Below are 15,284 nucleotides of genomic sequence, written 5' to 3' on the forward strand. Positions count from 1 at the left end.
CCAAACCAAGTTTTTCTAATTCCAAAATCTATGCATCCCACTGAAGCCAGTTGACACCTGTTTTTCTGGTGGCGTGAAACAAGACTGGGCAGTCCTTGCCTGGCTTATAGTTGTCCCAAGGCCTCAGCTGACCCCAGAGTTATGATATGAAAGGAAATATGAAGAGCAGGTTATAAACCACCCTCTATATTCCTGGTGTTAATTCATCTCAAAGGCCACTCCGCATCCTCTTTGATGGTATTAGTGTGAGGCTTTGAGGGTTGCACAATGGATGACTCAGTCCTCTATGAAGAAGTCATAAAAATCGCCTGGGTAGAAAGATGAACTTTTGAAACACAGGCGAAAACTTGCACTGAAGCAAAATTTTAAATGAATGAATTTCATTGCTACATCCTACTACCGTCTAAGGAAAGATGATAAATCTACTAATTCATACATTGAAAGATCTTTCCCTTTTTTACCAACTGTGTTGCCTTTAGTTCCTATACCAAATTCTTAAAAAGTTCAAGCAGAACAGAACTTTTTTTTTTTTTAAGCTGCTTATAACTTTACCACAACGGATCAATTTTAAAATAAGTTTTCAGCACAGTTAATAACCAACAGAAATTTACTGGGATCATCATGTTGAGAGGGCACTGTAGGTGGTCCTGAGAGAAGTCTTGAGCTCAACTCAGGAAATAGGGTGTGTAAAATAGCTCAATATTAGACATCAATGAGTGGAAATGTGTATGAATCAAATGTTGCAGGACTTTCTATGGGGTGATCCAGTGATGTTTCACCAAGGAGGAGGAATTTGTGTTGAGCTTTGAAGCCTAGGTAGTGTAAGGTTCCTTGTTGAGGAATGGGGAGAACATTTGAAGCAAGAGGAATATCTAATGAAGTCCACTGGCAGAAAGATCTTAAAGAATTTGGCCACCTACTCTTCTAACACCAAGAGGAGGGAATATAAATGGGAGCATTATCCAAGCGGAAGAAAGAGAGTGTTTGGCAGATCCCAGGGAATTCTGGTTAGTCATTAATTCAATTCTGTTCTCGTTAAGTGTCAAAAAAGAAAAATGCCAGCTAAGCAACAACTTCAGAAGATTAAGACAATAGAAAGTGCTAAAGTTGTCACTGTCCCACTCACCAAATGGCAATGAGGCTGTTCTTCTGTAGATGGAAGCTATTCAGAAAAGCTCAGATTGTCACCGCTATAGGAAACCCCCCACACACATACACACACACACTCCCAATGGTCTAATAAACATTGAACATTTTGCCATTAGGAAAAAATGGAGCGATTTGTATATGAAGGAAAGTTTTATAAGAGAACTAAATGGAGTGAGAGACTGAAGGGGATTTGAAAGTTATTCTTAGAAAGTTTGCTTTCAGAGTTCTGCATTTTATGTGTCCTACTGCATTTGCTCTTAACATATCTGTTAAAGCTACAGTGACTCTAGAATTCTTTTAACGGGGGCTGAGGGATGGGAGAAGTTATCCCTCCCTTTGAGAGAGAAACTGAAATGTATGTAGTAGTTCCTTTTAGTGCCGTCCAAAGATCTGAAATATTCTTGGTCTAGGGGCATTTAATTTTTATGTTTAATTTGATTTTTAAAATTATATTTTATGTGATTAATATAAAGGATTGTTTTTCAGATTTACTAATTTATCAGATGTACTGTTTTTTATTAATTTACCAAACTTACCATTAAGTTCTGAAATTTTTTGATAAATGTAAGCTATAAATGTTTTGCCAGTTGATTAGAAATGGTCAAAACCTGAAGATATGGTTGAACATTGCTGAGAAAATGAAAACAATCACACAGCTGTGCAGAGATGATTTCACTTGGAATTCATTATCACAGACCTCAGGTAGAGTCTCAGTGCTACCTAGCAGTGTTATTGTTTCTTGGTCTTCATTCCTCAGATCAACTATTTTGTATTTCCTTTCCTCACACTGCTCTACCACGTTCTAGACTCGGCTGATTATCTCATACTAAACTAAGCTGAGAAAACAGAAGCCTTCAGATTGTAGTGTGACATCCAATTCATCTATTTTTCTTTTGTCCCTCGTGCTTTTGGTGCTGGATCTAAGAAACCATTTTCTGATTCAAGGCCATGAAGATTTACTCCTATACTTTATTTGAGGAGTTTTATAATTTTAGGTCTTACATTTACATATATGATCCATTTGAGTTAATTTTTATATATGGTGTGTGGCTGCATTCTTTTGCATGTATTTGTCTCAGTACCATTTGTTGAAAAGACTATTCCCTATTGGATGATCTTGGCACCCTTGTTGAAAATCAGTTGCTCCTAAATGGTAAGGGTTTATTTCTGGACTCTCAATTCTGTGCCATTGATCTGTATGTCAGTACCATACTGTCTTGATTACTGTAGCTTTGTGAGTAAGTTTTGAAATTGGGAAGTGTGAATACATTATCCAGTGATTCTTAACCTTTTCTTTGGGTTACAGAAACCCTTTTGGGTGTCTTATAAAAAACCATGGACCCAGTAGGTTGTGCATAAATAAGTAAAAAATTTTGCATAAGGTTTATTTTATTGGATTGGAAATTGATAGTTTTTCAGTTAAAAAAACTTTTTAAACAATTAGCATATTCACCTTTGCTTTCTGTGGAAATAAATGAAGTATATCTAAATTGGACAGATAAAACCAAAGAAATTTCAGTTCTATAGAAGTAAATTGCAAGTACTTGATTCAGTTACAGGGATTGAATATTCAAATGGAAATATCATGTTAGCTTTGACAACTGGTTTTGACTTTTTTTTTGTCTTGATGGCATCAAACTCTACTCAGACTCCCAAAGACATTATGGAAGCAATTGTACTGGAGTCCTCAAATGAGAACAGGTTTATTTTGGGGTATCCACAGATCTTTAAGATACATTGTTTTTCATATTTTGCTGTAGTTGTTAGATTAATACAAGGTTTTTGTTTGCTTAATCTTTTTATATGATTGTAGATAGAATTTTATCCTTAAAAGTATTTTAGGGCTTCCCTGGTGGCGCAGTGGTTGAGAATCTGCCTGCTAATGCAGGGGACACGGGTTCGAGCCCTGGTCTGGGAAGATCCCACATGCCGCGGAGCAACTAGGCCCGTGAGCCACAACTACTGAGCCTGCGCGTCTGGAGCCTGTGCTCCGCAACAAGAGAGGCCGCGATAGTGAGAGGCCCGCGCACCGCAATGAAGAGCTGCCCCCACTTGCCACAACTAGAGAAAGCCCTCGCACAGAAACGAAGACCCAACACAGCCAAAAAAAATAAAATAAATAAATTAATTAATTAAAAAAAAAAAAGTATTTTAACTGTGAAAGAATACAGAAAAATGTCTAAAACATAAATGTATAACTTAATGAATGATTATAAAACATATACCCTTTTAATAACAACCACCCAGGATCCAGACACCTCCCCCCAATCCTTTCCAGATCACAACTCCCTAGAGGAATCTACGATCCTACTGTTATGATCTATCTCTGCTTTTCTTTATAGTTTAATCCCTAAACACTGTACTTCAGCTTTGCCTGGCTTTAACCTTTAGGAATAAATAGAATACATTGTATATATTCTTGTCTCTTTTTTTAACATAATATTGACATTCATATAATTCATTCAGTTATTGCATGGGTCTATAGTTCTTTCATTTTTATTATGCAGAATTCCATTGTGAGACTATACTGTAGTTTATGCATTTTACTGTTGATGGACTATTAGAAATAATGATTCTGTAACTTTTCCTGCATAGTGTCCTTGTGCACACATACATGAGTTTCTCTAAGGTACATGTACCTAAAAGAGGAATCGCTTGGTCATAGAATATAGGATTCTTCAGTTCTTTTACAAAATTGTTTTCCAAAATGGCTGTACCAAATTTACTCCAGCCAGTGGTATATGAGTTTCCATTGCTCCCCATCATCTTCAACATTTGGTATCAGTAGACTTTTTAGTTTTAGCCAATATGGTGAGCATATTGTGGTTTTAGTTTGCATTCCTCCAGTTATTTATGAGGTTACATATATTTTCATGTCTATATCAGTTACTTGTATTTCCTTTTATTGTGTGCCTAGTCACATCTTTTGTTCATTTTTTTTTTACTGGGTTCTTCTTTCCCCCTCTCCTCTCCTCTCCTCCCCTCCCCTCCCTTCCCCTCCTCTCCCTTCCCCTCCCCTCCCCTCCCCTCCCCTCCCCTTTCCTATTGATTTGTAGGAGTTTATTATACTGTGGGTATAATTCCTTTGGTGGTTATCTCTCTTGTAATGTCTTCTCCCACTCTGGCTTATCCTTTCATTCTTAAACATTTGTTGTTTTTTTTTTTTTTTTTAGTTTATTTATTTTATTTTTGGCTGTGTTGGGTCTTCGTTTCTGTGCGAGGGCTTTCTCTAGTTGTGGCAAGTGGGGGCCACTCTTCATCGCGGTGCGCGGGCCTCTCACTATTGCGGCCTCTCCTGTTGCGGAGCACAGGCTCCAGACGCGCAGGCTCAGTAGTTGTGGCTCACGGGCCTAGTTGCTCCGCGGCATGTGGGATCTTCCCAGACCAGGGCTCGAACTCGTGTCCCCTGCATTTGCAGGCAGACTCTCAACCACTGCGCCACCAGGGAAGCCCCCCTTTCATTCTTTATAGTTTAATGAACTATATATTTTAGTATAATTAAAGTTACCAGTTTTTCCCCTTATGGATAGTACATTTTATGTTTTGATTAAGACAACACTTCCTACCATAAAGTCATAAAGATATTTTGATTTTATGTTATACAACCTTTGTAGTTTTCCTTTCACGTGTGTTTTCATGCGTGTTTCTAATCTATTTTGGAATAAATTTTTATGTTGTGAGACAGGTGTCTAATTTCATTTTTTCCCCATACAGGTATATAAATAGTGTCTCAGGACCTCCTACAGAAAAGTCTGTCCTTGCTGCATAAGTGTCCACATATGCATGGGTCTGTTTGGGGGCTCTTTCATCAGTTTTGTATTACCTTCATTCCTACAACTTTAAAATATGTCTTGATACCTGGTAGAGAGTTTGCTTTTTTCTTCCCCCCCCACCCCCAAGAATGCCTTACGTATCCTTGGCTCTTTATGTTTCCATATCAGTTTTACAATCAACCTGTCAAGTTCTACAGATTTTGACTGAGATTAAATTGAATCTATAAATCAATTTGAGGAGAATTAATATCTTTACATATTACACTTCAAATCCATGATCATGATGTATATCTCCATTTATTTAGGTCTTCTTTAAAGTCTCTTAATAATGTGTTATAAAAAAAAATAATGTGTTATAATTCTCCTTAAAGGGGTCTTTGCATAGTTTTTGTTAAATTCCAGCGTACTTGACATTTTTTCTGCATTTGTGCATGGTGTTTTATTTCATTTTTTAGCTTTATAATGTTGGTATATGGATATATGATTACTTTTTATGTGCTGCTATTGTATCTAGCAATCTTTCTTTTTATTGATTTTTTTTAAATTAATTAATTTATTTATATTTATTTTTGGCTGTGTTGGGTCTTCGTTTCTGTGCGAGGGCTTTCTCCAGTTGCGGCGAGCGGGGGCCGCTCTTCATCACGGTGCGCGGGCCTCTCACTGTCGTGGCCTCTCCCGTTGCGGAACACAGGCTCCAGACGCGCAGGCTCAGTAGTTGTGGCTCACGGGCTTAGTTGCTCCATGGTATGTGGGATCTTCCCAGACCAGGGCCCGAACCCGTGTCCCCTGCATTGGCAGGCAGATTCTTAACCACTGCGCCACCAGGGAAGCCCCTTTATTGATTTTTGTAATTTATCCACAGATTCTTTTTCATTTTCTACATGTGTAACCACAGCATTTGCAATAGCAGCTTTGCTTTTTCTCTTCCAATCTCTATACCTTTTAATTCTTTTTCTTATTTTACTACACCAGGATAAGTTTCATTAGAAATGGTAGCATCAGGCATTCTTGTCTTGTTCTTATCTCAAAGAGACTGCTCTCATGTTATTTGCATAGGAGTTTTATAAGTACCCTTTACCAGATTTTGGAAATATCCTTGTAGTCTTAATTTTCTAAGGGGTTTTGTTTGCTTTTTAATCATAAGTAAATGTTGAATTTTATCAGATACTTGTCCTGCTTCTTTTTAAATGGTCATATGGTTTTTTCTTTTAATCTGTCAATGTGGCAGATTTCGCAGATTAAATTTTTTAGTGTTAAAACCACCTTGCATTCCTGAGATAGACCAAACTTGCTATTTGCATCTTTGCTCATAAATGAGAGTGACTTATAATTTTCCTTTCTTGTATCATCCTTTCCAAGTTTTAGTATCAAGGTCATGCTATCATAAAATGAGTTAGGAAGTAAGTCTTTTTTTCCTACTTGCTGGTGCAAATTTTATATAATATTGGAATTATTTATTCCTTTAATATTTGCTAGAACTTGCTTGTGAGGCCATCTGGGCCTGGGATTTTTTTTTTTTTTTTTTTGGAGGGGGAATAATTTTTAATATAAGTAACAATTTTAGGACTATTCAAATATTTTTTTTCTTTGTGACCCAGGTTTGCCTGTCTTACCTATATTTTCTAATCTTTTAGCATAAAATTGTTCATAATACCCTCTTTTGCATTTAGCATGTATAGAATCTATAGTTTCCTCCCTCTTTTCATTCCTACCATTGTTTATTTATGTTTTATCTCATTTTTCTTGAGCTTGCTAGAGGTTTACAAGTCTTTTCAAGGAATCAGTTTTTGGCTTCAGTGCTCTATTGTATGTTTGTTTTCTGTGTCATCAGTTCTGTTCTTTTAGTTTTCCTTCTGTCTGTATTTTTAAGGTTTATTTTGCTATTCTTTCTGTAACTTTTTGAGGTAGATGTTTATTCATTAATTTTAGCCTTTATTATGATTTATCTTTTGACTCGGGTTATTTAGAATATTATTTCTTAATTTCTAAACACATGAAGATTTTCTAGTTAACTTTTTGTCATTGCTTTCTATCTTGAACTGTGGCCAGAGAATTTCTGATTTCAGACCTTCAAATTTGATTGTGGCCCAGTGTATGATCACTTGTTACGAATGGTCCATGTGTGCTTGAGAAGAAATGTGTGTTCTATGGATGTTGGGTGTAAGATTCTATAAATGTTCATTAGGCCATGTTTTTTTAATCCTGCAGTTCAAATCTTGTATATTTCATAGATTTTTGTTTTGCCTGTTTATTCTATCAGATACTGAGAGAATTGTCAAAATCTCCACTACTGTTTTGTCCTCCTGGTGAATTGAAATTTTTATCATTATAAAGTGAACATGTTTATCTCATATTTTTTGCTTTAGATTCTGTGTTGCTTAATATAGCTGTACTTTCTTTTGATCACTATTTTTGTGGTATTTATTTGCCCATCCTATTACTTTCAGTCTTTCTGTATCCTTGTTTTATGTCTCTTATAACCAGCAAATTGTATTGTTTAAGTCCAGCCATATAATCTGTCTTTTAACTTGAGCATTTAGTCCATTTGCATACAATATAATTACTGATATATTTGAATTTATACCTTATTTTGGTCTTTTTGTTTCTTTTTCTCTTTTTCCTCCCCTCCTCTTTTTAATCACCCTCTGCCCCCACCTAGTTTGGGAGCTATGCTCTCTGTTTCTGTTCTTTTAGTTGTCTCCCAAGAAATTATAATAGGGGTCCTCAACTCATTATTATTGAAGTCTAACAGTAATCATTACCTTCTCTTTCCTTCTAGTATAAGTGCCTTGGGACCCTGTAACTCCATTTGTCCTCTCCTGACTCAAATGCTGCTATTGTCATGTGTTTTAGCTCTTTATATATATATTTAAACCTCACATGACATTATTTGTTTTATGTAGTCAGTGTTCGTATAAATTTACCCACATATTTATTACTCTACTTTTCTTAGCTTTTCCATTTTTTTCTTGCATCCCAGACCTCTCTGTGATCATCTTCCTTCTGCCAGAAGTACATCTGTTGGCATTTTCTTTACTGTGGGTTGGCTGGAGGTGAACTCTCAGTTTTTGATTGTACAAATACTTACCCCCCCTCCTTCTTGAAACACATTTTAACTGAATATTGAACGCTTGGTTAATATTTTAGGTTAACAGATATTTTCTTTAAGCACATGTAAGATATTCTAATGTGTTCCAGTTTCCATTATTGCTTTGAGAAGTCTCTCATCCTTGCAAGTAATCTGTGCTTTTTTCTTCTTATGGCTTTGAAATTTTCTGACTTTGTTTTTCTGCAGTTTTACTATGATGTGATTAGATGCAGACTTTTTATTCATCCTGCTTGGGATATGTTGGGTTTCTTAAATCTGGAGATCAGTGTCTTTCATTATTTCTGCAAATTTGTAACTGTTAGCTCATAATATTGCTTCTACCCCTATTCTCTCTTTACCTTCTGAGGCTGTGGTTAAATGTATGTTATACACTTACTTTTTCATTTTATCCTTCATGGTTCTTACAGTCTTGTTTGTATTTCCCACCATCTTATTCTCTCTGCTACATTCTGAATAATATGACTGTCATCCATTTCACTAATTTTCTCTTCCACTGTTACACCTGTCAACTGATGCCCCAAAATTCTGTGTTAGGTCTGCTTTGGTTCTTTTTCAAGTACTAGTTGTGGTTGTGTTTTTGTTCTGAAACTTTTTGGGAGTACAAACATGTATAAATTTTTACCCTAATAAGTTATTTGGGAAGTGAGCAAAGCTGCTGTGGTCTTTCTTTGATGAACTACTCCTGTTTTCAAGATGTCACTATGTAGTTTTATCAGTTCTTAGGTGGTTCCCTTAAACTTTATTTTTATTTAAGTGCTACTGCTGTATACTCCATGATATGGAGTATGCCAGATACAGTGCCTCAAACTAATTTAACTGGTTAATTAGGGATATGAGACCTAAAGCAGAACTGTTAAGACTCAGTGCTCTCACCATGTCAGTGATGTTACCCAAATTTACTAATCACCTCTGCTGATGACAGCCATATTTTAAAGTTAAGTGGTGTTTTAGTCTGCTCAGGGAGGAGAGAAGGAGAGGAAGAGAGAAGAGAGGAGAGAGAGAGGGTATGTGAGCTCTGTGGTGTCTCTTCTTACAGGGACACTAATCCTATTGGATTAAGTCCCCAATCCTTATGACCTCATTTAACCTTAATTACTTCCTTCTTAGAGGTCCTATCTACAAATACAGTCACACAGGAGTGTACAGCTTCAGCATGTGAATTTTGGAGGGACACAAACATTTAGTCCATAACAGGTAGTATTTACATAATGGTTTGAGGGTGTTATGGTTTATAATTATGTTACTTCTGCTGTCTCTACTGCTGCTAATAGTGAATCACTTCCCACGTATTCAACCCCACAGTTATTCAGCAAGTATGTAAGGAAGAGAATAAAATTTATTCTTGCATGTGTTTCTGTACTTTACAAAATTTATTGGTGAGGTTGTACATTTCTCAGCTAAATTCTAACCAATCTGTTATAGTTAAGTGAAAATCTTCACCTTATTCACACATTGGCTTTATTTTTCTTTATCTTAGCTGTGTTGGAGTAGAAGAACATCATGCTGTTGACATTGACCTATATCACTGTCCCAACTGTGCAGTTCTACATGGTTCCTCCTTGAGTAAGTACTAGAAGCTTAAATAAAAATTGAAGTTTAGAACTTAATATGTACATGACAATACTTTAATGATACTCTGACTATTTATATTATACCCACCAAGAACTATAAGGAAGATTTTTCTGAAGATATTGAGAATACAGTTTTTGTTTGAATTATTAAATAACTTATTTAACAAGTCAAAACATTAAGTGAAAAAAATACTATCCTTCTTAATTGCCAGCGCAAAGCCCCCAAACTCAAATACATATTTTCAAAGCTTTCAATTTGCGAAGTGCAATAAAGTAAAATTTTTCTGATTCTGGCTGTTTTTATCTCTATAAATTAAAAAAAAAAAAAGAATGGTAACTAGACTTATCATAGTGATCATTTTGAAGTGTATAGAAATATTGAATCAGTATGTTGTGTACTAGGAACTAACACAGTGTTGTTGGTCATTTATGTTTCAAAGACAAATAAACAGACTCATAGAAAAAGAGGTCAGATTTATGGTTACCAGAAGCAGGGATGGGTGAGAGGATTTGATGAAGATGGTCAAAAGGTACAAACTTCCAGTTATAAGACAAATAAGTACTAGGGATGTACAGCATGATAAATATGATTAACACTGCTGTATGTTCTTTATGAAAGTTGTTAAGAAAGTGGCTCCTAAGAGTTCTTACCACAGGAAAAAATTTTTTTTTCCTATTTCACTTATTTTTTATCTACATGAGATGACAGATGTTCACTAAACTTATTGTGGTCATCATTTCATGATGTATGTCAGTCAGATCATTATGCTGTATAACTTAAACTTATTCAGGGCTGTATGCCAATTATATCTCAATAAAACTGGAAGAAGAAGAAAAAATCTTCCAGTACTATTTGTGACAGTGAACAGTATAGGATAAGACTTTAATGCACACACGTGCATTATACTTTTAGGAGAAAATTAGGGCACTGATATGCTAAAGTACTACTTCTGTTGTCCGAATTAAGTCATGCTATTGAGTATGGCCTAGAGTCCTGCCCAGCTATCCTCTGTGATGGGAGCAACTTCCCCACAGTCCCCGTCCCACGGAAGGCAGAGGCCAGACCAAGTCTTTGCCTGCAGTCTTCTTGAGGGGTGAGGGCACGGGCAGGGAAGCTCACGCGTCCTCTGGAGTACACCAACAACACGTACAAAGCGATATTATTGTCAGCCTTTTACAGATGCTTTACAGGAATAGATGGGAATATTAACTGTTGTACAAATATGAGAGTAAAGAAGAGATTTTAAAGCCTTTGGATTGTAACTGTTTCCTTTCTTAAAAATTTAGACTGCATGCTAGCTTTTTTGTGTTCATAAAATTAAAGAGAAAAACTGTAGACTTAGTCATTTTAGAACTGAACTTTTCCCGAACATACCTTGATACACACTTGGGTCAGATGTAGGTAGCCTATACAACCTCTTTATTTAGAGTGCAGCCTTTTTCCTAATGCTTTTTTAAAATAGAAATTTTGTTCTGAGGTTATGGGCAAGTGATTTTTTCAAAAGAGACTTAGGAGCAACTGACTGCTTATCTGTTTTGTTAGAAATATTAATAATTTATCAGTTTCTTTCTAAGAGATTTAACAATTTAAGCTATATGAATGTATTAAAATTTTTTTTGTAAAATACAGATTATCCTTTTTATTAGTTACGCAGTATAAAATTTGGGGTTAGCAAATTGGTAGAATTGTTACACGTGTAATTGACTAATTTGTTAATATAAATGTTTTTAAAGGTTCTTATTTTGTGTAGCACTGAAGTATGTAGTATATAACTTGAAGTAATTATTGACCAAGTGTAATTCTTTGAGGAAATAAATAATACTGGGTTGTTCTGTCAAGAAGGGAAACAAAACTAAAATGTAAGTTTCAACTTAGAATTTAAGTAAATAACCCCAAAATGAAATAATTTGAATTTAATTTCCATGAAATGTTAAAGGGGTTACTATGAGTCAGGATAATGTAGTGTTTAAAACACTCTTGCAGGGACTTCCCTGGTGGTCCAGTGGTTAAGACTTCACCTTCCAGTGCAGGGGGTGTGGGTTCGATCCCTGGTCGGGGAGCTAAGATCCCACATGCCTCACAACCAAAAAACCAAAGCATGAAACAGAAGCAATATCATAACAAATTCAATAAAAACTTTAAAAGTGGTCCACATAAAAAAAAAAAAAATCTTAAAAAAATACTTAAAAAAAAAGAAAACACTACTAAATGTAATGCACTCTATTTTCTTTTTTCCTATATGATTTAATTTTTTTAAAAGCTTGTCATGCTCACTAAATTGACTTCACAATCCATAATGGATCATGACCTGCACTTTGAATAACAATACTTCAGAGAGAAGCTTGACTGTTACTTGCCCCTTCATATGCTTCTCATCGTTGAATAACATAAGATCAGGCATTGGCTGTCTTCTGGGCAAAAGTCCAACTCTAAGTACCCTTTAGGAAAATGCCCAAGATCCAGGAATCTGTTTTATCTTGATTTAAGGCTCCACTGCCCCTCACCCCTCACCCGCGCCCCTAATTTGGGTCATACCTTTTGGTCTTAAGCCTCTTTTGCTTGCCACCAACGATTTCCTGTTTCTTTGAGAGCTCCCCAGGAATCCTTACTACAGATACCATTGAGACAGTATAATATCCATAAATATGGTGAATTTAGACTTTACCCTCTTAATGGGAATTAAGAACTTTGTTCGAGGTCCAGTGTCAAAAAAACCAGCCTGATACTTAAACACATATTCTCAGTGCTCCTCAGGCACATGCAACCTAAACTCAAAATTCTCTCTCCATTCCCTATTAAAATATTCTTTCACTGGCCTCCTTCCTTTAAGAAATTCAGTCAGCTCCTGCAGCAGCTGATTTTATGTGTTAAGGATGTTGGCCCAACAGGACGGTGTAGCCTTCTGTTAACATCCTGCAAGTCAGCACATTTAAAAGAAAAGTAATTGGCAGCTTACTGGTTGCCCCAGACACTGTGCTAAGAAAGACTAGACCTATGTTATCTCCTTTGATATTTGTAACACCTTGATGTGAGAAAAATTATCTTACTAGGTCTTTCATGTAGCTATTTGGCAGAGCTGGAGTTTGAGCCCATAGCTATCCAATCCCAAATCTGTTTGAATTCTAATCTATTATGCCAAAATGAAAATTAAAACACTGTAACATCATTGTTTATTTTCAAATGGGCAGTCTGTTCTTTCTCCCTCTTTTTCTCTTTTTCCCTTTTTCCCTCCCTCCCTCCCTCCCACTGTTGACCTGGGGCTTTCAAATAGGCTGCTCATATATATTGTTAAGAATGTGAGTTACTTACCACTTTTCTGGAGGCAGGTTTGCAATATGTAGCAAGAAACAGATTTATGTATATAAATATTAATATTAATTTCATCTTTATTGAAAGATGCCTCTACACTTACGTCTTAAAATTCTAGGCTGCCTTTAAATTGTTTTTGAATATTTAATAAGGAGAAAATGCCCATGATAAGAAAGGTAAGCAAGATAAACATTATGATCCCAGTTGAAAATAAAATGGGGTTATGTATCTATATATCTGTAGGAAAAAAAAGCCTGGAATGAAATACCCTTGAATTTTAGAATTGATTTTAAGTGAGAAAAAAAAAATAGTAACACACAAAGGACACCTTAATGGTATTTTCTAGGAAGGTTGCTTAATGATTGTCAGTTTTTCCATGACATTTTTAAAAAACGGGATTTACTCTCTTCCATCTTGGGGGTCTGACTGCCATAAATTACTTGAGGATCTTGTTTTAGACTCTTAGATATGAATAAGCCTGATTTCCACCCCTATTGATTATTTAGTGTGACTTCTTATCCATATGAGGATCCAACATTATTTTATTATTATGATCTTTGTAAGGAGAAGGATTTGAAATAACTTAGACTCGTAGAGTTGTATCCTTCCCCCAAGGTTTTATTATGAAAATGTTCAAACATACAGGAAAAGTTGAAAGAATTTTACAGTGAGTACCTCTAAACCCACCATCTAGATTCCACTATTAACATTTTACATTACTTGCTTTATCTCATATCTGTCTGTGTAACTATCCCACTGTCTATCCACCTTATTTTTTGATTCATTCTAAGTAAGTTATAGACATCAGTACATTTCCCAGAATCATGGAGGTTTTAGGCTTAAAAGTGATTTTCAAACTTAAAAGAAAAAAAAAGTAAAACTGAAATCTTACATTGATACCACACAAAAGACATGTAGGTGGTGCCCCCTGGGGGAAAGAGGAATGAGGTCCAGAGCTCCTACCTCAGCCTCTTCTCCATCTTCCCTTTTATTAAGGGTTCCTCAACACAGTCTGAAAAGCTGTACTCATTCCCTTCATTTCCACATTGAGGAAACTGGACCCAGACATGTTAAAGAGATTTGCCCGAGGTTGCAGAGCAAGTTATGACTAAACTAGGAGTCAAAGCCAAGTGCCCTGGTTTTGGTTTTGCTGTGCTTATTCAAGATTGTAGCCTCCCAGAGCCATAGAATCACGGGATCTGAGCGTTAGAACTGACCATACGTTATTCATTCTGTCATCTTACTTGTCCTCCTTTCGTTATGATGCCGTCACCTGCTATTCTTTGTGTCAGTGTAACCACGCTTATTTTGGGAATAAATCTTGACATAAAAGAGAAGGGAACTGTGCTGTTAAAATAGATTTCCGATGTGGGATCAAAGGCCCTGTCCTGAGGGGATGATTTGGATGACCCATAAAAATCGTATTATGACCTAATGTTCTAGTGAAAATCATGATTTTAGATAATTGTGAGATTTTATATGTGTAAATGTGGATATTATAAAAGGCTCAGTCTGCTAATTTGAATTTGTTGATTTAATTTTAAAATCATTTTTGAAATGAAAAGATTTTTTAAAACCCACAGTTAATTGCCTATAATTGCAGCATTAAATTTTACTTCTTCAGCCTTAGAAATGCATTTAAAAATGTGAGTATTATTGTACTTGACAATTGTTGTTTCTGATTATATAGACTATAATGATTATAGAAAGTACATAGTACCACCAGTTACAAAAATGCTTTCTTTTTTTAATCTTCTAAAAATCCAGTGAAAAAGAGGAGGAACTGGCACAGGCACGACTACACAGAAATTGATGATGGTTCCAAACCAGTGCAGGCTGGAACTAGAACTTTTGTGAAGGAGTTACGTTCTCGAGTCTTCCCAAGGTAGGAAACCTCTTATGACCAAAGAACATTTAAGAATGTTACCCAATAAGGTGACATTATCTAAAGCAGCATTTTCAAACTTCAGGTTACAAGCCATTATTATTCTTAATCAGCTTTTTACTTTTTGAAAGTAAAACAGAATAGAAAATATTGGTACATTGCAAGTAATAGGAGTAAATAAGCATAGGTTCATGGAAGCTTTGTTATGTGCATGTGTACTGGATTACTGGGTAAAAATGTATTTAACTGTAGGTCTCAGTCCAAAAAGTTTGAAAGACGCGGATCTAAGGCACTTATTCCCGTGCTTCGTTCCTTATGTTGTGCAGCTGCTGCTTCTCTTTCTCCTTCACCTCACCTACACCTATTTTCATACTCTGCTTTTTTCTAATGTTATTTTCCTATCTGCCTCCACCCTACGTCTGCCAGAAGTCCCCACAACCGTTGCTTAGCGTCTGGTGGCAATAGGAGTAGGCTTTTTTTATTTTTT

General features: G+C 35.8%; 1 protein-coding gene across 1 annotated transcript in view; it reads left to right on the forward strand.

Moving 5' to 3' along the window:
• Positions 1–15,284, forward strand: part of KDM7A (lysine demethylase 7A) — an 87,748-nt gene that overhangs the window by 33,399 nt on the left and 39,065 nt on the right. Inside the window, exons 2-3 of the mRNA XM_059933229.1 lie at positions 9,509–9,594; positions 14,680–14,797. Coding sequence (XP_059789212.1) covers positions 9,509–9,594; positions 14,680–14,797 — 204 coding nt within the window. The remainder of the gene's footprint in view (positions 1–9,508; positions 9,595–14,679; positions 14,798–15,284) is intronic.

The sequence above is a fragment of the Balaenoptera ricei genome, chromosome 9, assembly GCF_028023285.1.
Source record: "Balaenoptera ricei isolate mBalRic1 chromosome 9, mBalRic1.hap2, whole genome shotgun sequence".
Taxonomy (NCBI): domain Eukaryota; kingdom Metazoa; phylum Chordata; class Mammalia; order Artiodactyla; family Balaenopteridae; genus Balaenoptera; species Balaenoptera ricei.